Source organism: Myodes glareolus, chromosome 17 (assembly GCF_982192425.1).
Source record: "Myodes glareolus chromosome 17, mMyoGla1.1, whole genome shotgun sequence".
Classification (NCBI taxonomy): Eukaryota; Metazoa; Chordata; class Mammalia; order Rodentia; family Cricetidae; genus Myodes; species Myodes glareolus.
This window is the reverse complement of record NC_142042.1, coordinates 68,045,398-68,069,518: the sequence shown is the minus strand read 5'-3', so window position 1 is coordinate 68,069,518 and position 24,121 is coordinate 68,045,398. Positions and strand designations below refer to the sequence as shown.

General features: G+C 45.8%; 2 protein-coding genes across 10 annotated transcripts; one reads left to right on the top strand and one right to left on the bottom strand.

Moving 5' to 3' along the window:
- Positions 1 to 275: 275 nt before the first annotated feature.
- Positions 276 to 9,660, bottom strand: Mettl25b (methyltransferase like 25B). 9 transcript variants are annotated; one of them, XR_014997730.2, is made up of 9 exons: positions 9,336 to 9,660; positions 4,990 to 5,114; positions 4,627 to 4,837; positions 4,168 to 4,230; positions 3,809 to 3,952; positions 2,149 to 2,633; positions 1,714 to 1,828; positions 1,397 to 1,491; positions 1,013 to 1,145 (listed from the first exon to the last, which is right to left on the bottom strand). XR_014997730.2 is itself a non-coding variant. In XM_048454020.3 (8 exons), the coding sequence occupies exons 1-8, from the start codon at positions 9,444 to 9,446 to the stop codon at positions 439 to 441; spliced, it is 1,446 nt and encodes a 481-aa protein (XP_048309977.1). In that variant the 5' UTR covers positions 9,447 to 9,651; the 3' UTR covers positions 276 to 438. The 9 variants fall into 9 exon arrangements, 5 of the variants coding, with proteins under 5 accessions (XP_048309977.1, XP_048309987.1, XP_048310005.1 ...); XM_048454020.3 differs by lacking the exons at positions 1,397 to 1,491; positions 1,714 to 1,828 and adding an exon at positions 276 to 560 and having other exon boundaries at positions 961 to 1,145; positions 9,336 to 9,651; XM_048454030.3 differs by lacking the exons at positions 1,397 to 1,491; positions 1,714 to 1,828 and adding an exon at positions 276 to 560 and having other exon boundaries at positions 961 to 1,145; positions 4,645 to 4,837; positions 9,336 to 9,649.
- A 251-nt stretch (positions 9,661 to 9,911) lies between these two features.
- Isg20l2 (interferon stimulated exonuclease gene 20 like 2) lies at positions 9,912 to 23,316 on the top strand. Its single transcript, XM_085678101.2, has 4 exons — positions 9,912 to 10,059; positions 10,894 to 11,889; positions 20,756 to 20,956; positions 21,611 to 23,316. Exons 2-4 carry the CDS (start codon positions 11,011 to 11,013, stop codon positions 21,722 to 21,724), a joined length of 1,194 nt encoding a protein of 397 aa, XP_085534227.2. The 5' UTR covers positions 9,912 to 10,059; positions 10,894 to 11,010; the 3' UTR covers positions 21,725 to 23,316.
- Positions 23,317 to 24,121: the final 805 nt, after the last annotated feature.

Here is a 24,121-nt window from a genome sequence, read left to right as displayed (position 1 = left end):
GACAGACTGGACAGAGGGCAGCCTTTCCAGGGGCAGTCCTACAACGTTTGGGGACTGGGGATAGAAACAAGGAAGAGGCCCCTTGTCCCTTTCCCTATTTACAGAAACAGAGGTTTTGTTGTTGTTGTTGTTTGAGACAGGGTTTCTCTGTACCTTTTGGGCCTGTCCTGGAACTCACTCTATAATCCAGGCTGGCCTCGAATTCACAGAGATCTGCCTGCCTCTGCCTCCCAGGTGCTGGGGTTAAAGGCATGGCCACTACTGCATAGCAGGAGTTAAATCTGAAAAGTTTAATAAATAAAAATGACATAGAAATTACATATGAAAGGAGAGAACGGGTATAAATCTGAAGTTTGCAGAGAGCCAGAATCCCAGCAGGATGCAGGCTCTCTGAATGGTAAGGTGCACTGGCCATGCTGTCACTGTGGTTCTGGACTGTCAGTTGTCTTCAGTTTCAAGAACAGAGAAGGCCTGACCCAGGGGTGTCTTGGTGGCCACCAGAACCAGATTTCTGGGAGAGAGTTCAGGGCTGAAGATGGGTAACAGCTCAGCATAGAAACCTAGGAGAAAGTCAGTGTTGGTTAGTTCAGCCCAGACCCTTTCTGCCTGTCCAACAGCACAGCACCTTATTCCAGAGGGAAGACACTAGCTTGAGAGCAGTCAGTGCCTGGGACACTTGCTTAAAGTCTACCTCACTGGAGATGGGTAGGGATCAGGGTTAAGAACACTTGCTGCTCTTCCAGTATACTCAAGTTTGGTTCCTAATACCCACATTGGATGGCTCACAACTGCTTGCAACTCCAGTACCAGGGAATTAAACACCCAAAAAACATGCATAAACACACAAATCTTAAAACCAAAACCAGTCTAGTGGGAGGTGCTGCTAGGAGTCCACATTTGCTGACAAATGTCCCCCACATGAGGTGGTGTCCAGGTCCAACAAATCTGACAAGAACTCACCTTGCTCCTGGAGATAGAGCAGCCGGTCTAACAGAATCAGTGTCTCTACTAGTGGGGCCAGCAGGAGGGCCAAACTGAAGAAGGCCACCACACGATTCCCTTGGGCCTGCTGGGCCCAAAGGGCAGCCAGATCCAGTGGCAGCTGGGGGTCCAGACCTACTCGTTGTAACCCTTGTTGCACATATCTGTGGGACCAGTCATAATACAAGTTAGTTCTAGAAACTTCCACCTGCCACTTAACCGTTTTGTCTAGAAGCTGATTCCTTCTTTAATTTGCTTAAATAGACATTTTATTTTTTTTCCAGACATGGTTATTCTATGGTCTTGGCTGTCCAGGAACTCACTCTGAAGACCAGGCTGGCCTTGAATTTTTAAGAGGTCCACCTGCCTCTGCTTCCCAAGTGCTTGAATTAAAGGTGTGAGCCATAATGCCTACCTGTTTTGTGTTTCTGAGACAAAGTCTCACTATGTAGTCTAGGCTGTCCTCAAAATAACATGGAAGCAGTCCTCCTCAACTCCAGAGCCAGAAAGCTGTCACAGACATGCCAGTACCCATTTTAATAATGTTTCTTAGGCTGTAAGCTGTCTGTTCAATAGCAAAGAGTCCCAAAACTTATCTTCATTTAGTCTTACACAATTTAGCCATACTTTTAGTAATTAGAAACTAATCTAGCATGTACAAAGCCCTGGATTTGGTGATTTCTAGAGTTTAAAAAAAATGGAACTTGGGCAGTGGGCAGTGGTGGTGCATACCTTTAATTCCAGCACTCCAGAGGTAGAGGCAGGCGGATCTCTGAGTTAAAGGTGTGTGTGGGGGTGTCTACAGAACTAGTTTCCAGGACAGCCAAGCTGGTTACACAGTGAAACCCTGTCTCAAAAAAACAAACGAAAGAAAGAACTCGGGATAATCGAACTCCTGATTCTCCTGCCATCTCCCCAAACTAAGGTTACAGATGTATGTCATCACCTTCATTTTATACCGTGCTGGGAACTGAACCTAGGCTCATGCACATATAGAATAAAGTATTCTACCAACTGAGTTACATTCCTAGTCCTAGGAGGACAATTTCAGAGAAATTTGGAGCAGTGTCCCTGGTTAGCGAAGTTTATGCCATTTCTTTGGGCTCACACATTTTCTTTGGCTGTGCTAAAAGGTGGGATTATGTGGGGAGCCTCCCCAGACCTCACTCTTCAATCTTGAGTTCGTGGACCCTGGGGATTCCTTGCACGCCAGGCCTCCGAAGTTCAGGGCAGGCACGTCGGATGACTGTCTCCAGTGCTGCACGGAAGCAGTGTGCTTGCAGGCCAGGGCCTGCTTTCTGTAGCCTCTTTGCATAGTCCTCAAGAGCATGGCAGGCCCCCTCCCGGAGCCTGTAAGGTAGTTCATGGCCAGGCAGCCCAGTCACCCACTGACTCAGTGGGTAGCTGCCAGGCTCACTGAGTTTCATGTAGCAGCAGCCAACTGAGGCCAAGGCTACCACTTCAGAACAGCAGCAGAAGTGTCTCAGCAAGGAAACACTCAGATCCCCACAAGCATGGAGGCCCGTGAGTAGTAGGCGGGTACTACCCTGGCATGGTGCCTCCAAAGGCAGCAGAAGCTCATCACACAGGGCTGTGGGGCTGACCCACTGAACAATGTGGTGGGGGGAGTGGCGGGAGGCTCTTTGTACCACCTGTGGGGAGAGCAAAAACAAAGGCAGATGCAAAACTGGGTGGCTATCCTCAGGCCACATGAATGGGCCTGTCCTCTGAGTTATGAGTCAGAAGCCAGGCATTACAGAGCTAGACTCTGAACAAAGAGATGAGACCATCATTTCAGACGGTACACCTTTTCATTTCTTTTTGTTTGTTGTTTTTTGTTTTTGTTTTATGAGACAGGGTTTCTCTGAAGCTTTTGGAGCCTTTCCTGGAACTAGCTCTTGTAGCCCAGGCTAGCCTCAAACTCAGAGCTCCACCTGCCTCTGCCCCCGAGTGCTGGGATTAAAGGTGTGTGCCACCACTGCCCGGCTCACCTTTTTATTTCTATCATTTTTCTTTTTCTTTCAAGTGGGGCAGGGGGAGACACAAGGTCTTTGCAGCCTTTTCTGACCTAGAGCTCAATATGCTGAACAAGCCAGCAAATCTGCAGGGATCCTGTCCATGCCTCCCTAGTGTTGGGATTACAGGCATGTACCACCATACCTAGCTCAGTTTCCCTTTTTCTTTTGGTGGTGCTGAGGATGGAAGCCAGGGCCTAATGAATGCTATCACTGAGCCGTATCCTAGCTCTATCATTTCTTTTTTTTTTAAGATTTATTTATTTATTGTATATACAGTGTCCTGAATGAATGTATGCTTGTTTATTATATATACAGTGTTCTGCATGAATGCACGCCTGTTTATAGGCCAGAAGAGAGCACCAGATCTCATTACAGATGGTTGTGAGTCAACATGCGGTTGCTGGGAATTGAAATCAGAACCTTTAAGAAGAGCACGCAGTGCTCTTAACCACTGAGCCATCTATCCAGCCCAAGTCTTTTCATTTCTTGTTGGTAATGAGTCTAATACCTAGGTGTGGGTTAGGGATATAGCTCAGTGGCAATGGGCTCCATCCCTAGAACAACAAATAATAATACCCATCTGGCCACATCATAGTTTACTATGAGACCATACTAGTGTGGAAATCACTATACAAACTAAAAATGCTTTTGAGATATGGGGATGCTTTGGGGAAGGGGCAAAGCGTAACAGATATAGGAACCATTTCTAAATGAGAAACTTGGAAGTAGAAAATGAATTTTAATATGCAGTTCCAGCCAAGCACCCTGGTTCTGTATTGCAGGCTGAAGAAGTAAGAAGGGCAGCTTACTTTTGGGTGCCTCTTCTCCATTTTGTCTAGAGCCTGCAGGAGCTCCTGGTCTAGGCGCTGGGCTCTCTCTACCAGCCTCGGATTTCCTTCAAGGCTCTTCACCATCAGCCCCAGCCCGAGAGACATGAAACGGGAGAGATGGCCCTGGAGTCATGAGGGAGGACAGCATTGTTCAGTGCCCTAAAGACTGTCACCCTATCAGTGGTGTAGACAACTGGGTCCCGGGCTCCACTAAAGTCTCACTCTCCCGTCTCCACTTCTCAGCACCCGCTTCCGTGGGCATTACGCCTGCTAATCTGCCTTCCCCAGTGGCCTATTCTCATAACTCAAATAGACAATATGTTGAGAGTCTGGCTTACCTGGCCTGAGCCCACATCCACAACCTGGGTGCAGCCAGTGAGATCACTCAGTTTCTTCACCAACTGAAAGAAGAGGAGACAAAAGTCTCTTCTTGGCATTGGCTCCTGACTCCTGAAGTCATAAGGAAGGTAGAGAAACCAAGGTGACAGAGAAGCACTGAGGGTGCCATAGAGATATCGGATGTCAAACCAGAGCTGAGGTGATGGCAGGTGTCTAGCCTAGTCCGCCTGCCCCTTAAGTCAATGACGCAAGAGCAAGAACCCTGTAGGCTGTGAAACTGAAAACTGACCGCAGTGAATAGAAGTAGTCACCCCACACAGCTGCCGGTCAACTCGAGAAATACACGAGAAAGCCTCCCAGCACCAAGACAGGATGCTAGTATGTCTGCTAAGGAAGAGGGCTTCTGCACTTGCTGGTTCCTACAGTACGGGTCACACACAGCTCTCAGACTGTCTCACCTCTAGCCGTCTCCTCACCTCTCCCAGCCTCCGGATCTCATGCTGCTTTTTGGGCTTGACATGTTTCCGAAAAGGCGCTGCTAGTCGGGAGCTTTGGCTGGGGTTCTCCAGGAACTCGGAGGGGGTCTGAAAGCCAGGTGTCCGGGTAAAGGCGAGGGCACAGGCTGTGGACTTCAGGGCCAGCAGGGTGAGTGGCCACACGGACCTGTACCTGAGACAGTCCAGCCCAGGCTGCCAGTGAATAGCCCACAATCACATCCTGAGTGTATAAGCCCAGGAAGATGCAATGAGACTGTCTACATAAGGTTCAATACATGGCTCCAGGCTCATTCCCCAGCAAAGGGCTCCTCTGTTTGCACATACCTAATCTCCTCCCCTTCCCTGGGCATCCCCAGCAGCAGGGTGGCCAGCTGTGGTGGCTTTAGTCCATCCAGTGCTTCTTGCCATGAGCTGGGGAGTGTGTCCCACAGGCTGTCGGTGAAAAATTCCTGCAGAAGGAGCCAAACAGTCATTTTCTCAGCCTCATCTTAGCTCTCTACTTTATCCCCTGCTTTCTTCTGGGACTAGTGCCCAAGGCCACCAGATGCCACCAGCAAGTCTCCCCTGTTCATCTGTATCAGCTCAGGTCTGCCCCAGCCTACCCAGCTAAGGTGGCACAGAGACTGCTCTCTGAACACACTTCATTTTATTAAAGCCCCCTTATTTGTGTCTCCTTTCTCCAGTCAATTTTTCTGGTTTGTTGGATTTTTTTGTTTGTTTTTTCGAGACAAGGTTTCTCTCTGTAGTCATGGGTATCCTGGAACTTGTTCTATAGACCAGGTAGCCTCTGCCTCTGCCTTCCTGATTAAAAGTGTGCCTTTAATCCCAGCATACCTGGCTTGTTTGTTTGTTTTTGAGACAGGGTCTCTCTATGTAGCCCTGGCGTCCTGAAACTGAACTGTGTAGAGATCTGCCTCTGCCCCAAGACATACACCACAATGCCTGGCTTAACCAATTTTTTCCACATTTGTATCCCTAGCATGATCAGTGACTGACACACAGCATTAACATGTAGCCATTAAGGAACCTGCTATTTTAAGATACGGACAGCTGTGTATTAACTCATTCATGTGTTCCTTTTAAATTCTGGGACTTTGGGGGCCAGGAGTGTTGGTGAACACCAAAGGATTCAGGTGGCAGAGGCAGGAATATCTCTGTGAGTTTAAGGCCATCTTCTTTTACATAGTGAGACCCCTTCAGAAAATAATCAACTAAGTTAAAAAAAAAAATTAAAAAGCCTGGGGTTGGAGAGATGGCTCAGAGGTTAAGAGCATTGCCTGCTCTTCCAAAGGTCCTAAGTTCAATTCCCAGCAACCACATGGTGGCTCACAACCATCTGTAATAGGGTCTGATGCCCTCTTCTGGCCTGCAGGCATACACACAGACAGAATATTGTATACATAATAAATAAATAAATAAATAAATAAATGTCTTTTTTAAAAAAAATTAAAAAGCCTTAGTTGTTAGGGGAGTTAACCTGGCAGTGAATCAGACTCTGGTCTCCACAACCCTGATGCCAAGACCACCTATCCTATCTTCTGGTAATGGCCTCCAGACTGGCAAGGTGGTGCACAACTTTTCTCAGCATCAGGAGGCAGAGGCAGGAAGATCTCTGTGAATTCAATGTCAGCCTGGTCTATAGTGTTCCAGGATAGCCAAAGTTCATCTAAAAAAATAAATTTTGAGGTTTTATTTATTCAGCAAAATCTATTCTAAACTCAGACAAGAGTCTTGGACATGTAGAGTTTACTTTGCAAAATAAAATTCAGGTAACAGAGGCTTAACTCAATGTTAAGAGTGCCAGGCAGTAGTGGTGCACGCCTTTAATCCTAGCACTCAGGAGGCAGAGGCAAGCGGGTCTCTGTGAGTTCAAGGCCAGCCTGGTCTACAAAGTGAGTTCCAGGACAGCCAGGGCTACAGCAAACAAACAACAAAAACGAGTGCTTGATGAGCACGCATAAGGTCTTGGGTTCCATCCCCAGCACTGCAAACGAATGCAAATAGTGAATTTAGCTAGCACAAATACTACATTCGATAAAATGCTCATGAAAACTATTTAACAGAGAGCTTAAAGGACAACTACTTTAAACTCCATAGAGAAAAAGTCGTGTGAGGGGACACTCCAGAGTTGTCATGTAAAGAAAATACAGGCAAAAGTAAACACTCATACTTTCACTATTCTGAAAACACTTATACAAGCATTTATTTACTTTTTTAGTTTGGAGGATTTTTTTGCTGTTGTTTTTGAGACAGGTCTTACTATGTAGCTTTCACTAGCTTGGGACTCAAAGAGACTGCCTGCCTCTGCAATCCAAGTGCTGCAATTAAAGTGGTACAACCACAACCCCTTCAAATTAAAAAAAAAAATGTTGGCAGTACTTAGGGATTTAACCCAGGGTCTCATACAAGCTAGACAAAATTTTTACAAAGTACTTTCACTATTACTTTGCATGTGTATGTCCTCTGTGGACAGGTCTGTGCATGTGAATGCTGCTGCCCATAGCACATCAATCCCTGCAAGTGGAGTTAAAGATGGCTGTGAGCACCGTTATGTGTGTGTTGGCTACAGAACTGGCTCGGAAAAAGCACTACATGACTAATTTTTTTTCCCTCTGGTTTTTCAAGACAGGGTTTCTCTGTGTAGTTCTAGTAGTCCTGGAACTCACTGTGTAGACCAGGCTGGCCTCAAACTCACAGAGATTCACCTGCCTCTGCCTCCCAAGTGCTGAGATTAAAGGCGTGTGCCACCACCACCCAGCACAGTATGTACTTTTAACCAAAGTGACATCTCTCTAGCTCTAGACAAGCATTTACCAAAGAGCAGCAGTACTGAATCTGTGGGTTGCGACCCCTTTGGGTCACGTATCAGATATCCTGCATATCAGATATTTACATTACCATTCCTAACAATAGCAAAATTTGTTATTTTAGGAAGTATTATTTCCTTAAGTAGTAAGGAAATAATTTTATGGCTGGGGTCACCACAGCATGAGGAACTACATTGACGAGTCACAGCATTAAAGGGTGAACGTAGCACAAATTTTAATTGTTCTTACTAATAAAAAACCAGAGTCAGATATCAGGGTAAATGCTGAAAGGTCAGAGAAGTAAAGAGTCAGTGACTAGAGAGACTTCTTACCTCAAATCCAATTCTCAGATCAAGGGCTGACAGTAGGTAGCTGAGATCCCGTCTCCACCCACTTTATAACCCTGTCTCCACCTCCCTAGCTCTGGGATTAAAGGCCTGTACCTCCCAAGTACTAGAATCAAAAGCGTGAGAGCCAAAGTGTTGGGTTCAAAGGTGTGTGTCACCACTGCCTCGCCTCCACCCTTTGACCTTAAGGCAAGTTTTGTTAGAGCACAAAGTATCATCACAGTTGAGAACCACAGCTTTAAAGTTACAGCTCCCACTACCAAGCTTTGTAGGTGATTTTCTCTGTGTGTGGGGTGGGGGGAGAAATGAGAGGAATCTCAGCACTAGTCTGAGCTGGCTGCAAATCAGAGCAATTCATCTGCCTGTCTTCTGAGGCAGGCACCATTACCCATGCCTGACCTGCTTTTTCATTTTGTAAAGTAATATAGTCCAGTCCAGGCTGGTCTGAAGTGCTGGGGTTACAGGTCTGCACCACATCTGGCCAATCACGTCCTCTTCATCAATATGGTCTTTATTACTGCCTTTTAGTGGAGGGACAGTCTAGACACTTCAACCAATGACTGCAGAGTCGTCAAAGTGGGAAGAGAACAAAATTTGTTGGAGACAGAGAGGTAGCACACACTAAGGTCACGTAGATAAAGGCAAGGAATTAATTCCATTAAAGCACTCAGGAAGCAAGAGGAACTGGAGAAATACCTCAGGAATTATGAGCACCTGCTACTCTTGCTGAGGACCAGAGCCAGCACCCAACATCCTATTCTGGCCTCATTGGACACCCAAACACATATACACATAAATACAAATAAAATTTAAAAAAAAAACAAGGTTTCACAGTGAAAAGTTATATTCTTCGGCCAGGTGTGATGCCTCATTCTTGTAATCTCAGTATTTGGAAGGTTGAAGCAGGAAGTTCACTAAGGGTTCAGATTAGCCTGAAATGGAGTGAAACCCTGTCTACAAAATAAGAGAGGGTTGAAAACGGGGGTGAAATTCAGATGCATTGGGAAGGTAGAGGCAAGACTGTGGATCAATCAATGAACGGTAGCTTGAGAAATTCTGAAGATGGTGACACTGACGTTATCTCATTTCTCCCCCACACAATATCCTCCAGTTAGGGATCAATTTTATAATCAAGAAAACCAGGAGAGAAATGAAAGGAGAAAGGAATAGTTCAGTGTTAACAATAGAGGCAATATTCTAGTTCAGTTTCATCTGATATCAAAGCTCGGCTGCTCTTTATACCACCAAACCGGAAATGTATTCAAAGCCTGAACACCGCTCATGTTTCTAGAAAAGGTCAACGCAATTGCAGCGAAGTCCAAATGCTGGTTTTGGAGATTACAAAACAACTTAAATGTTAGAGAGAAAAGGCTGGGGGAGGAATTATTCTAGTCCTCGGCTTTCCTGTACAGGCTGAAACTCAGAAGAGATAAAAGCTGTCTCCAGAATTCCTCTACCGTAGCCTTCTAACCACCCCACCCCTAGAAGCATACCGCCCTCAGCCCAGTGGCCTCACGATGATGTAGGCGTCCAGGATGGAACGGTAGAGCGCTAGGACGCGGGTGAGGTTCACAGCCAGTTGCCTTCTCTTCTCGTGCGAGAGACCACGGACTGAGACGCCCGGCATCTTGCGGCCAGACTGGCGGTGCAAGGGGCGGGGAGGAGGTGAAGAGATCCAAGGCCGCTACCACGAGGGAATGAGACCCGAGCTGGGCTCAACTCTGCTGGCCCAACGCGAAGCAAGCTCTCCGAACTCGTCCGACAATGACCAGGCGCACTTGTCAAATGTCACAGCTTCCGCCGAGTAAAGCCATTACCGTCGGAAACGCGAGGGGGTCTCGGTGACGTCACAGATGCGCGCCCAGTAACCGCTCAACGCCGGGCAGCCATCTGCAGGTCCCGCCTTCCCTCCCGGAAGTGGGGCCACGGTTCCGGCGCGCGCTGCTCCGCTTCCCGCGGCCCACCACCTTCGAGTTGTACCTCCACGGCGCCCGAGGGGCCGGGGAGCGCATCCCGCCCCCGCCCCCACCCACGCCACCGCCACCGCCGCCGCCGCTGCCGCTGCTCACACACTCCGAGTCTCTGGTTTCGCTGCCTGAGGCGGGGGCGCTGCGGGCGCGTGTACGCCGGCCGCCTTCGCGCTGCCACCCGCGCTCCTGCCGTCCCGGTGTACGTCGGCGCGCACCTGCGTCCGCATCCGGCTCCGGACGCTTGCGATCCTAGTGCGACCCAACCTGGAGGTAGGTGGGTGGGGTGTTCGGGGGATGGCCTGCGCCTCGTGGGCCGTCAGAGTGTGCTGGACGAGGTGGGCTGCTTGGCTTCTTGAGTTTCCTCCACTCAGATCCTCTGGTGACGTCTGGAGTCCCAGGTCCTTGCTAGGCGGGGAGGGGGACAACGACGCCACAGGTGAGGTGTGTGAGAAGACTGCACCTCCCCCCCACACACACACACGTGAAGCCGAGGGAGAGCGGTGCCTGGATTTGCTCTTCATTTCTGGCGCCACGCTGAGGATGCCTGGGTAATCCTGCAGACGTGTGTGCTGGGTCCTCTCACCGCTAGCAAACGTTTAGTACTTAGGAGTTTTACTTCTCTGCTGTTTTCACAACACCTTTCTTTTGACTTCATAGATTTGGCAGAGTTAGAACTCCGTGGTCTCCACAACCCCTTTTTACCCCAGCTTCAGCCTTTTCACGTATTTGTGCCAGTACCTTGCCTGCATGTATATATGTACACAATGTAAGTGCCTGAGGCCTGCACAGATCAGAAGGCATCCAATCCCCCCTGAAACTGGAGTTACAGATGTGAGCTGCCACATGCATGCCGGGAACTGAACCCTGGGCCTCTGCAAGAGCAGCAAGTGCTCTTAATAAAGACATCTCTCCAGCCTCTGTATCATTTTTTAAGAAGACACTGAGATCTGGAGAGTGGAAATATCCTTTTTAAGATCCACCCAAAGGTGAATTCTAAGGCTTCATTAGTACCCAGGCTTTGGGCTTGTAACCTTCTAGAATTGGCTTATTTTACCCCACCCCCCAGGCCGATGATGCAGGTATCAGGGTTCCTTTTGTCCCCAGGGCTAACTGCAGACCTCCACATGTTGGACCATGGGATTCCACAGAGAATGAGCCTCCCAGTCTTCTTCCATCAGTAAGCCGTTCTTCCCAGCTGCTCTCCTACCATCCGCTGCCCTCATGTCTACCATACTCCTGAATTTGGACTTTGGGGAACCTCCAAAAAAGGCATTTGGAGGAAATGCCAAGCACCAACGTTTTGTCAAGAAGCGACGGTTCTTGGAGCAGAGAGGATTTCTGAAGAGAAATAACCAACCCCCTAGCAAGGTGGCTAAATTGCACTCAGAACCTCTAAAGAAAAGGGAAACGTCTTCAAAAATAGATGACATTTTGAAGATCCTTTCACGCCAAAAAAAGAAGGAGGCAGCTGCCTCCAAGAAGGAGTCAGAGCAGTCCACAGACAAGAAAGCATCATTGTCTTGGCTGACCCCTGCTCCTTCAAAAAACACTGATTCTGTTGTGGCTAAAATCGATTTGCTAGGGGAGTTTCAGAGTGCCCTTCCAAAGATTAAGAGCCGCCCATCTCACACTCAGAAGAAGGGCTCCAAGAAGAAGCCCTTGAAGAAAGATGCCACAGAGAATTCCACCCAAACTCCTTCAGAGAGTAAGAGCTCCAAGAAGCCTGCACAGAAGAGTGCTGCACAGAACTCCACCCAAGCTCCTTTGGAGAATAAAGGCTCCAAGAAGAAGAAGAAGAAGTCCTCAAAGAAAAATGCTGCGCAAAGATCCACCGACGCTGGCTCAGAGGATAAGTGCCTTAAAGTCTCCCAAAACTTGCCAGGGAAGATGGTGGCAGTTGACTGTGAAATGGTGGGCACAGGACCCAAAGGGCGTGTTAGTTCCTTGGCCCGATGCAGCATTGTGAACTACAATGGAGATGTGCTTTATGATGACTACGTCCTCCCCCCCTGCCATATCGTGGACTACCGGACCAGATGGAGTGGCATCCGAAAGTGCCACATGGCTAAAGCTACACCCTTTAAGATTGCTCGGAGTCAGGTGAGGAGCATGGGGCAGAGAGGGGTCAGGAGAGGACTTTCAGTGTGTGCTGTTCTGAGGAGGTGTCTAAGGGCTGTGAAGGGAGGGAGAATAATGTCACATGAGTAAGAAGGCTTCCTATTGCAGTAAGGAATTGTTTTTCTGTTTGCTGCGACAAAATACCTGACCAAGGGAATTTAACAGATTGATTTGCCAGTTTGAGGATACATTCCATCGTGGTACAGAAACCGTGGCAGCAAGAGCAGGATGTGGCTACTGAGTAATCAGGAAGCTAGAGAGAAATGAATGCTGGTTATCTGATTTCCTTATTCAGTCTAGGACTCTGGCTAATGGAATAAATAGATTATTTTTGCTTTGCTTTGCTTTACTATGGGTCTTCCCACCTCAGTTCACCCAACATAAAAGCTCACAGACACACTCATAAATTTGTCTTCTCTATAATTCTAGGTCCTTTCAAGTAGACAGTTCTATCATGAGTCCACCTCTTGTCAATTTGATGCCCAAACGTAACGCCTTTTAGCCATAACCTTCCATCCGCGGTCCTCATAAGCTCATAGCCATCTCATAATAAAAAATGGATTTAGTTCAACTTCAAAAGTCTCCATAGTCGTAACAGTCCAAACATTGTCCAAAAATATAAGGCCAGAGCGTCTCTGAAACATAGGCAGACTCTTAACTGTGAGCCCTGCCACTTCAAAAGCAACGACCGAGTGTGGCAGACACACTTTCTTCCCAGTACTCAGGAGGCAGAGATAGGTGGGTATCTGTGTGTGCCAGGCCAGCTAGAGTTACATGGCAAGACCCCATCTCAAAGACAGATTTAGAGCTGGAGAGGTGGCTTATTGTATAAAGTGCTTGCTGCACAAGCACGGGACTGGATTTAGCTTTCCCAGAACCTGCCCGTCTGAGGCTTCTCTGTGGTAAAACAAAAGCAGCTTGAAGAGGAAGTGTTTACTTCATCTTAAAGTTATAATCTAGCATGAGGGACAGTGGAGCTGTCAGTCAAGGCAGAAACTGAAGCAATGCTGCTTACTAGCTTACTCCCACCTGGCTTGCCTAGCCTGCTTTCTTATAACATCCAGGCACCTGCCTGGGGGTGGCACCACCCACATCAGTTCCTGTAAAAAAAAAAAAAAGCACCACATACATGTCTACACACCAATCCATTGGAGACATTTTCTCAAATACGATTCCCTCTTCGCAAATATCTGTCTCAAGATGATATAAAACTAGTTAGCACAACTGACCCCTTGTCAGCTTTAACATAAAAACATATCACTGTTTTTTTGTTTTTTTAAAATATTTATTTATTTATATTTTACATACATTGGTGTTTTGCCGTGAGTGTTGGGTCTCCTGGAACTAGAATTACAGACAGTTGTGAGCTGCCATGTGGTTGCTGGGAATTGAACCCGGGTCCTCTGGAAGAGCAGACAGTGCTCTTAACCACTGAGCCATCTCCCCAGCCCCCAAAACGTATCATTGTTAAATCATAACTTTTTCTTTATTGTTGTCCCCAAGATGTCATATATTAACAGCAACATCACAATATAAAACATTCCAAACTTTAGAAGCCCATAGTCTTTAAAAATTCCAACTTTAGAAGTTTAATCTCTTTAAAATATCTAAAGTCTCTTTAGAGTTCCAAAGTTTCTCTGAGGTCTTATAACTATGGATTCCTGTAAAAATCAAAACCAAGTTTAAATACTTTATTATTTCAAGAGGAAAGAGATGACACAGTTACAACCAAAGGAAAACAAAGCTGAACTCCAATTTTCTAAAGCTTAAGTGTCATCTTTTGAGACTCAGGACCTTCTAGGCTCCAGAAGGCTTGCCACGGCACACACAGCTTTTCTCCTAGGCTCAGGCTTTCTCCACCCCAAAGTTGCTGCTCTCCATGGTCATCCCATGGTACTGGCATCTCCAAAATGCTGGGGGCTCCACTTCAACTGGGCACCTTCACCAACAGCCTTTCCTGGACTTCCTTCAGGGACTGTGGCCAAGCCACACCTTCTATCCATGATCCTTTCAATCTTGGGCCTTCTACTGCAACTAAAGCTGCACCTTCACCAATGTCTCTCCATGGTCCCATCATGACTTCAACAGCAGTGTCACATGGGTGCATGACTCTTACATGGTAGCAAGTTTGGCTGCCAATATGAGATGCAGCCTTGGCCCACTCTGGAGCATATCTTCTGTGTGCTGACCCTGGGGAAGCACTTGCCAGAAGAGTTCATCCAGGTGGTGCTTCTTCCTCCTCTTTTTTTTTCCCCTCCAAGGCAGGAACTCACTATATAGCTCTGGCTGTCCTGGAATTCACTGTGTAGATCAGGCTGAGCATGAACTCAGAGATCCTCCTGCCTCTGCCTCCTGAGTGCTGAGAATAAAGGCACCTGCCACCAATATCCCACAACCTGGTATCAATTTCTGTCTTAAAGTTTCTATTGCTGTGATAAAACACCTTGACTTGACAGTGGTGGCGCATGCCTTTAATCCCAGCACTTGGGAAGCAGGGGCAGGTGGATCACTGAGTTTGAGGCCAGCCTGGTCTGCAAAGTGAGTTCCAGGACAGCCAGGACTACACAGAGGAACCCTGTCTCCACCAACCAAGGTCATGGGGGAATCTTGACTGAAACTTGAGGAGGAAAGGGTTTATTTAAGCTTACAGTTATAATGCGAGAAGGGGAGTCAGAGCAGGAATTCAAGGCAAGAAGTGAAGAAAAGGCCTTGGAATTGCTTACTGCCTTGCTCCCTCCTGGCTTGCTTATAGCCCCTGGAACCAACTGCCCAGGGACATGGCAAGAAAAGACCAAACCAGAGGGAGACTGAAACACAGCAGGGCAGACACCAGGGCCTCCAGCTCCAAGTCCAGCATCAGGACCTTGTGAAGCTTTTCTCTGAACTGTCAGGGCCATAGAGCCCAGCCCTTACAGGACTGCTGGCTGTAGGACACAGAGCCCTTTGTTGGGTTAGCTTTACTCTGTGCCTGCAGCTTTTCTTGACTATAACATGGTTTAGGCATTTCCAAAATCCCAGATCCTCCATTATAACTTAGGTTTCACCTTCACAGCTTTGTGCAGGGGCCTCCTTGAAGGAACATCAACTCTGACACATATGACCTGGCCCTTAAATAGCATTCAGAAATTTTTTTTATTATTATTTAATTTTTTTATTGATATTTATTGAACTCTACATTTTTCTCTGCTCCCCTCCCTGCTTCTCCCCTCCCTTCCTTCTACTCTCTCCCAAGGTCCCCATGCTCCCAACCAATTTACTCAGGAGATCTTGTCTTTTTCTACTTTCTACTTCCCATGTAGATTAGATCTATGTAAATCTCTCTTAGTCTCCACATTGTTGTTTAAATTCTCTGGGATTGTGGTTTGTAGGTTTAAAAACCACCTATGAGTGAGTACATGTGATAATTGTCTTTCTGTGTCTGGGTTACCTCACTCAAAATGATGTTTTCTAGCTCCATCTATTTTCCTGCAAAATTTAAGCTGTCGTTATTTTTTTTAATTTATGATTTATTTATATTTTATTTTATGTGCATTGGTGTGAAGGTGTCAGGTCCCCTGGAACTGGATTTTCAGACAGTTGTGAGCTGCCATGTGGGTGCTGGGAATTGAACCCGGGTCCTCTGGAAGAGCAGTCAGTGCTCTTAACCGCTAAGCTATTTCTCCAGCCCCCTAGCTGTCGTTTTCTTTTTCTGCTGTAATACTCCATTGTGTAAATGTACCACATTTTCCTTTCTTCGGTCAAGGAGCATTTAGATTGTTTCCAGGTTCTGGCTATGACAAACAAAGCTGCTATGGACATAGTTGAACACATTTCCTTGTGGCACGATTGAGCATCCAAAAGTGGTATTACTGGGTCTTGAGGAAGGTTGTTTCCTAATTTTCTGAGAAATCACCACACTGGCATCCAACGGGGTTGTACCAACTTTTCCCCACAACTTCTCCAGCATCAGTGGTTTTGATTTTGGCCGTTCTTATAGGTGTATGATGGAATCTCAGAGTTGTTTTAATTTGCATTTCTCTGTTGCCTAAGGATGTTGAACATTTCTTTAAGTGTCTTTCAGCCATTTTAGATTCCTCTGTTGGTAGTTCTCTGTTTAGGTCTGTACTCCATTTTTTTTTTAATTGGATTATGTGATCTTTTGGTTTCCAGTTTCTTGAATTTATATATTTGGGAGATCAGACCTCGGTCTGATGTGGGTTTTTTTCCCATTCTGTAGGCTTCGTTTTGTCTTGTTGACTGTGTCCTTTGCTTTACAGAAGCTTCTAAGTTTCAGGAGGTCCCATTTATTAATTGTTCCTCTCAGTGTCTGTAATGCTGGGGTTCTATTTAGGAAGTGGTTCCCTGTGCCAGTGCATTCAAGTGTACTTCCCACTTTCTCTTCTGTAAGGTTCAGTGTGGCTGGCTTTATGTTGAGGTCTTTGATCCATTTGGACTTGAGTTTTGTGCATGGTGATAGATGTGGGTCTATTTTCATTTTTCTACATGTTGATATCCAGTTATGCCAGCACCACTTGTTAAATATTCTTTCTTTTTTCCATTTGATATTTTTTGCTTCTTTGTCAAAAATCAGGTGTTTGAAGATGTGTGGATTAATATCTGGGTCTTCTATTTGGTTCCATTGGTTCTCCTGTCTGTTCTTATGCCAATACCAGGCTGTTTTCAGTACTGTAGCTCTGTAGTAGAGTTTGAAGTCAGGGATTGTGATGCCTCCAAAAGTTCTTTTATTGTTCAGGATTGTTTTGGCTATCCTGAGTTTTTTGCTTTTCCAAATGAAGTTGAGTACCGTTCTTTCGAGGTCTTTGAAGAATTTTTCTGGAATTTTGATGGGCATTGCATTGAATCTGTGGCCTTCAGGAATCTTGAGCTATATATTTTTCTCCGCTCCCCTTCTACCTTCTCCCAAAGTCCTCGTGCTCCCAATTTACTCAGGAGATCTTGTCTTTTTATACTTCCCATGTACACTAGATCCATGTATGTCTCTCTTGGAGTCTTTTTTGTTGTCTAGGTTTCTGGGATTGTGAATTGTAGGCTGCTTTTCTTTGCTTTATGACTAAAAGCCACTTAAGAGTGGGTTCATATATTTATCTTTCTGGGTCTGGATTATCTCACTCAATATGACCTTCAGGAATCTTGATGCAAGCCCCCGTGACCCTCTTACTGCATTTTTCATGCCCTAAGGTCAGTGCCACATATTGCAAAGTGCTGCTTCCAGCTCAAAATGTAGTGTAGTTCCCTTAAAGTAAAGCTGTATGCTTTGATGAGAGTTTAAGTAGAGATTGCTTGTTTGTTTCCCTGCCACCCAGACCTGAATAGTCACACAGAAACTGTTAATTACAACACTGTTTGGCCAATAGTTTACGCGTATTTCTAGCTAGCTCTTATATCTTAAATTAACCTGTTTCTATTAATATGTGTATCACTGTGAGACTGTGGCCTACCAGTAAGGTTCCAGCAGTGTCTTTCTCCTTTGTCAGCTGCATGGCATCTCCCTGACTCTGCCTACTCTTTCTCTATATCTCTGTTCAGATTTCTCGCCTGCTTTACTCTGGTAAGCCATTGGCCTAAAGAGCTTTTATTCATCAACCAATAAAAGTAACACATATACAGAAGGACATTCCACATCACAAAACTCTTTCCTAAGTGCTGTTTTCTAGCAGGATCCTTGGTTCAGCTTTTTCCATTCAAATGAATGTGTGTTTTCACAGTTTGGAGCTTTCTGTGGATGGGGCCTTGCCCCTTAAGTTAACTTTCCCCTTATCCCAATGCAAGTATCACATTTTGTAGCCTGTAACTTTAAATGTATGGTCCTTTCCCTCACTAAACTGTATATTTCTTTTCATATTTTAATGTCCTATTTGCTGTCTTTCATGGTAGACATGGATAAGAACAGTGAGCAGTCACCTTCACACAACCTTTGTAGAAATACCCTCTGCCATACAAATTAGTCCATTACCTTTAATTCAGCCTCACTCAAGTTCTCTGGACTCTTATTAGCCAGGCTTCCATCGCTGCCATTTCTCTTGCATTCTCTTCTAGGCGCCCACCAGAACAGTCCGCTGAGCTCTGTATAAACCCTCAGTTCTGTACTCCCACGTTCCTCCTCTAAAACCAGTTCAAAGGCCTGAGAATCACATGGTCAGTGTCTTAGTTACTGTTCCGTTGCTTTGAAGAGACCGTGACCACGGCAGCTCATAAAAGAAAGCCTTTAACTGGGAACTTGCTTACAGTTTTAGAGGGTGAGCAGACAGGCATGGTACTGGAGCAGTAGCTGAGAGCTTTACATCTCGATCCACAGACAGCAGACAGAGACAGACAGACCCTGGGTTTGGAATGGGTCCATCCACCCACCAAGACCGCACCTCCTAATCCTTTCTATATAGCCCACCAACTAGGGACTAAGCATTTAAATATATGAGCAAATGGTGGCCACCACAGTCAGGTTTATCACAGCAAAGCCTCCCCCCTCATTACCGTTCTTCTGTCTTAGGTACTTATTGCTGTGACAAAACAGTTTGAGGAAGAAAGGGTTTATTTTGGGTAAGTGAAGATTTAGTCCATCATGGCATGGAGTGTGAGGCAGCTGGTTACTACCATTTAGGGTGGATCTCCTACCTCACTTAACTAGTCTAGAAACTCCCTCCCTCTCAGATGTGGCCAGAAGTTTGTCTCTGTGATTCTAGGTCTTGTCAGATTGACAAGGTTAACCCCATAGGAATGTTAAAGACAGGTAGCCACAACAAGGTGGTGAAAGTAATTTTACTAGTTGTGTTTACTTTAAGTGTGTGATGGAGTTTCCCTCAAGAATTAACAGCCAGTGGGTGATAGAAGTGGGCTGAACAGCAGGTGTGAAAGTCACTTAGGGCAAGTGCTGAGTGATTGGAGCAGGAGACAGACTTTTACAAAAACAAAATAAAAATGGCCTGGAGAGATGGCTCAGCAGTAAAGAGCACTTGCTGTTCTTACAGAGAACCTGGGTTCCATTCCAAGTGCCTATGTGACGATTCTTCAACTGTAACTCCAGTTCCAAGGATGCTCTTCTGGCCTCCTTGGGCATCAAGCACACATGTGGTGTACATACATATAAAATAGAAAACAATTTGTTTTAAAGCTGTATTGGTTGGGGAGTTATCCAGGTGGCCTGTCATAAAAGACATAAAAGATACATGATTGTAAGGGGGGTTCTCATCCCTCCCTTAGCAAACCTACTCCATCTAGCCCCAAGCCTGAGAGCACAACTAATAATAAACAGGAGTAGAGAGAGGACAGAGTGAGAGAAATGAAGGGAGGAAATGAGAGGAGCCTGTTGGTGCTGGGAGGCCACCAGAGGGCACCCTTGATCTGCTTTGCAATTTGAGGTCTGTCTGCCTCCCAAGTGTTGGGATTAAAAGCATACACTGCCACCACCACCTGGCGGTCTTGAACGTTTTAAATGCTGAGACATTAGTTGGTTTCAAGACGAGTATGCAGAAAACCCCATCTTCAACTTTACTTTTAAGTGGTTATTTTTTTTTCTCATTCTGTGAAGATAGTGGTGTGTCATGGCATGTGTGTAGAGGTTAGAGAACAAGCTGTGGGAGTTGGTTCTTACCGGGATCAAACTCGGATCATCAGGCTTGGTGACAAGACCTTTACCTTCTGAGTCATCTCACTGTCGTCGTCACCGTCCCCCACCCCACCCTGAGGCAGGGTGTCATCCCAGTCTAACCTCATATCCCAGGCCAACCTCAAAATTGCTATGGAGCCAAGGATGACCTTTAACTTTGGTTCTTCCTACCTTCACCTTGCAGGTATGGGGATTACATTAATTGGTTTCAAGACGAGTATGCAGAAAACCCCATCTTCAACTTTACCAACATGCCCAATTATTGTAGTGCTGGGGTTCCAACCCAGGTTTTGTGCATGTTGGGCAAGCACTGTGAGCCAAGCCCCTAGATCCAACGCTGTTTGTTGAGACAGGGTCTCATGTGGCTCAGTCTCTCCTGTGCCTTACAGTTCACCTGCCTCAGTTTTCTGTGCGTTGGGATTGTAGGTTTATACAACCTTGCCTAGTAACTAATTTTTTGGTAAAGATTTATTTTTAATTATTTGTATATGCATTTTTATATGTGAGTGCAGTGCCTGCAGAGACCAGAAGAGGGTGTCAAATCCTCCGAAACTGGGAACTTAGGCAGTGGTGAGTCACCCTACAAGGAAGGGCACCAGGAGCCCAAACACTGGTTCTTTGGACCAGTACACACTCTTAACTGCTGAGTCATCTCTTCAGCCTCATGACCAGCATCAGTATGTGCCATCGAAGATTGAAGGAAGCAACTAGGGGTAGAGGTCAGTGGTAGAGCATTTGCCTGACATATACAAGGCCTCAGGTTCTGGAGGCGGGGGAGAATACTGAAGACCATTGTTGGGGTAGAAATTAATAAACATGTGAGAAACCTCTGGTGATGTAGTTCCAAATGGGATTACACATAGCAGTTCTCTAGGGAAAGGAGGTGGGTTTCTGAAAGAGGAACACTTGTGGAAGAGGACATTTCAAAAGGGTGGGGTGGTGTGCTGATGATGGCCATGTTGGGCCTGCAGTGTATAAGGAGCTCCACCTTGAACATCCCTCTCATTACTTTCTTTTTTTTTTTTTTTTTGAAAGTCTAATTTTATTTTTTTTTTTTGTAAATTTTATTAAATTATAAAAGTTTCCATTTCCGCCCCCCCTCCCAACACCCTCCCACTCCCCCCCTCCTTCCCCTCCGTCCCCCAGGGCAGTCAGGGTTTCCTGCCCTGTGGGAAGCTCCAGCTCCCTCCCCCTCCCTCCAAGTCCAGGAAGGCGCCTCTCATTACTTTCTATGTGCCGTTCCAGATCTTGAAGATACTCAAGGGGAAGATAGTGATCGGACATGCCATTCACAACGACTATAAAGCCCTACAGTACTTTCATCCCAAGTCCCTTACCCGAGACACTTCCCAAATACCACTCCTCAACCGGAAGGCTGACTGCCCAGAGCATGTCACTTTGTCACTGAAGCATCTCACCAAGAAACTGCTGCATCGGGACATCCAGGTAACTTCTCTCCAAGTGTACCCACCACACACAGTTCAGGACCTAGTAGTGTCTGTCAATGAGGAGAAATAATAAATAATTTCTGTGTACCTCGTAGACTACCAGATGGTACAGTGAGAACAGAAGACTGCTCAAGCTACATGCTTGGCAGTCAAGGACTCTGACCACAGAATACAGAGTTGTGGGTACGTGTCACATGGAGAATATCTAAGAAACAAGACTCAGAAGGCCTATCTGTGACCTGGGAATGTCCTGCCTCTGCAGAATATGCTACACATACATTGCTACAGGAATGAGTAGATTAGCCAGGCAATGGTGGCACACCTTTAATCCCAGCACTTGGGAGGCAGAGTCAGACTGATCTCTGTGAGTCTGAGGCCATCCTGGTCTACAGAGCAAGTTTCTTTTCCTGAAAAGAAGGGGGGGGGGGGAGAGCGGGGAGAGAGAGGAGTGTATTGAGTGTATTAGACCATATCAGGCTTCCTGGGAGTTGAACCTCAGAAATGTGCTAGGGAGTAGGACCCCAACAGAGTTCTGACTGCAACTCATAAACTAGAAGAAAATATGGGGTAGCTGACAGGTTGCAGGGAGTCCAGAGTTGACTGGGAAAAGAAAAAATAGTTCTTATTTTCTTTATATTCTTTTTCCCTTTAGGCTGGAAAAAGTGGACATTCCTCAGTGGAAGATGCCCAGGCCACCATGGAGCTGTACAAGTTGGTTGAAGTTGAATGGGAACAGCACCTGGCTCAGAATCCTCCAGAAAATTAGCAATCCCAGGGAGACACACGCAGTAGCCCATTTCACAGTTCTGCCAGCTGCACATGTGCAGAAACTAGAATTGTTGAAGAGAAGGACTTCACCAGAGACTTAATACCCATTGAAATTTCATCTCAGCTGCTGTGGTCGCTGTGTGGTTAAGTGCCTGATGGAAGGGGAAACCCATTTCTAGGCCAGTCAGGTGGCACAGGCCTGTAATCTCAGTTACTTGGGAGGTTGAGACAGGTTTTAAATTTAAGGTCAGCCTGGGCTACAAAATTTGTTCAAAACCAATGAAACCCTGTCCTAACATAAAAAGAGGGTCAGGAGTAAAGCTTAGTGCTAGAGCATGTACCTAGCATACACAAGCCCCAAGGTTCAATATCCAGCAGGGGAGTAAGAGAACGGTGGGAAGGATGGAATACGACATGATGTATTACAGATGGCTTACTTTTTTAATAGTGCTAACCACATGTCCCAGAGTTCTTGTGCCGATCAGCTTTCTTGACTTTGAGAAAGCAAGGCACACCAGAGAGTGTAGATTCTCACATTATTTTATCCGTGGGACACATAACATAGATGTGTCTCCCTTTGGTGGGGAGCGGACTAAAGGGGTTCTTGTATTGCCAAGGTTGGCCTCAAACAGTTGTGCTCAAAGGACTTCTTCCTCAGCTCCTGAGTAACTGGGACATGAGTGTCTGTTCACTTCTGTGCCTGGTTCTTTGAATTTTATGTTTTATAAAGTAATTAATAGTATCCTTTCACTTCAAAAGTGTCCTGTGGAGGTAGGCATGGTGGGCTGTAATCCCAGGACTCTGGAAGCCAAGGCAGGAAGATCAAAAGTTCAAGGCCAGTCTGAATACATAGAAAAGAAGAGAAGTAGAGAAGAGAAGAGAAGAAATGGATTGTGTGGCTGGATGCTAAATTCTATAGCCACATTACATAGCACAGAATAAGAGTTTACTTATTTAGGTTCTGTTTAGTTGACAAAGAATTTACATTGTTTTAATAGTCTCTCAATCTTTCACCTTGCAAATGGAACCTTTTAAAAATTCAAATGATTCTTTTTATGAATTTTTATAATAGAAAACTAGTAGGTTTTTTCATAAAGATTATTTTTATTCTATTCATGTGTATGTGTAGCAGACTTTCTTGGACCACCAACCAGCTCCAAAAATCAAGACACAAAGACTTACTAAGTTATGAATGGTTGGTCTTAGATTATGCTTGTCCCAGGAGCTCTTACAACTTAATTTAACCTGTTCGTCTATGTTTTGCCTTGGAACTTTTTACCTTTCTTTCATTCTGTATGCCCTACTTTCCTGCTTCCTTCATGTCTGTCTGCCTGGCTGGCTCCAGGTGTCACCTTCTCTTTCTCCCTCCTCTCTTTTTCTCTCTGCCCACCAGCCCTGCCTATCCCTACTCTGCCTAGCTATTGGCCATTCAGTTTTTTATTAGATCAGTCAGGTGCCTTGGGCAGGAAAGGTAAAACAGCAACACATCTTTCATAGTTAAACAAATGGAGCATAAACAAAAGCAACACATCTTTACATAGTTAAACAATTGTTCTGCAACATGAACAAATATTAAATAATTTTAATACATCTTTACTCTTTTTTTTTTTTTGCTCACTTTGTGACATAAGTCACCTCCCATTGTTTTGTTTTTTAAAATTTCTATTCTATATATGTGTGGTCTTTCAGGGTTCAGGAGAGGGTGTCAGTCTAGAACTGAAGTTCTAGATATTGTGAGTTTCTGGAAAATGGGTACTGAAAATCAAGCTGGGATCCTCTGAAAAGAGCCATTTCTCCGGCTCTTTTTGGCTTCACATTAAATAACTCCACAAGGTATAGAGGGTTATATAGTTGTATAAGAGGATTTCTAGGGTCACTGGAGACTGTGTTTGTTGGATTGTCTGAAGCTCTAGTAAGCCTTTGTGACACAGACAGTGCCTTGTGTTTCCTATCCAGCAGTCACACCTGAAGTGACAGCCTAAGCCAGGCAGCAGGCACCCTCATGGAGAGGGTGTGTGACCAGAGGAGTGAGGTAGAATGAATCTGGGGGCATAAAGGAGGACAGTGGGGGAGGAAGGGTGCTTGGTGATGCCAGCAAGGCAGCTGCTGCCAGCTCTTCCTTAGTGGTACACACCCTCATCTCTAAAAGGTGAGTCATATGTCTGTCCAGCCGTATTGTCCCTAATCTTCAGAGTCATCTCTCCATATCTTTTGGTTCTTTGAGACAGCGTTTCTCTTTTGCTTTGGAGCCTGTCCTGGAACTAGCTCTTGTAGACCAGGCTGACCTCAAACTCAGAGATCCGCCTGCCTCTGCCTCCTTATTTGTGGCAATGAAATTACTTTGATTCTTGGCGTTTTAATGGTTTTTGTCCCACATCCTGAGTTCTTGCCTTTT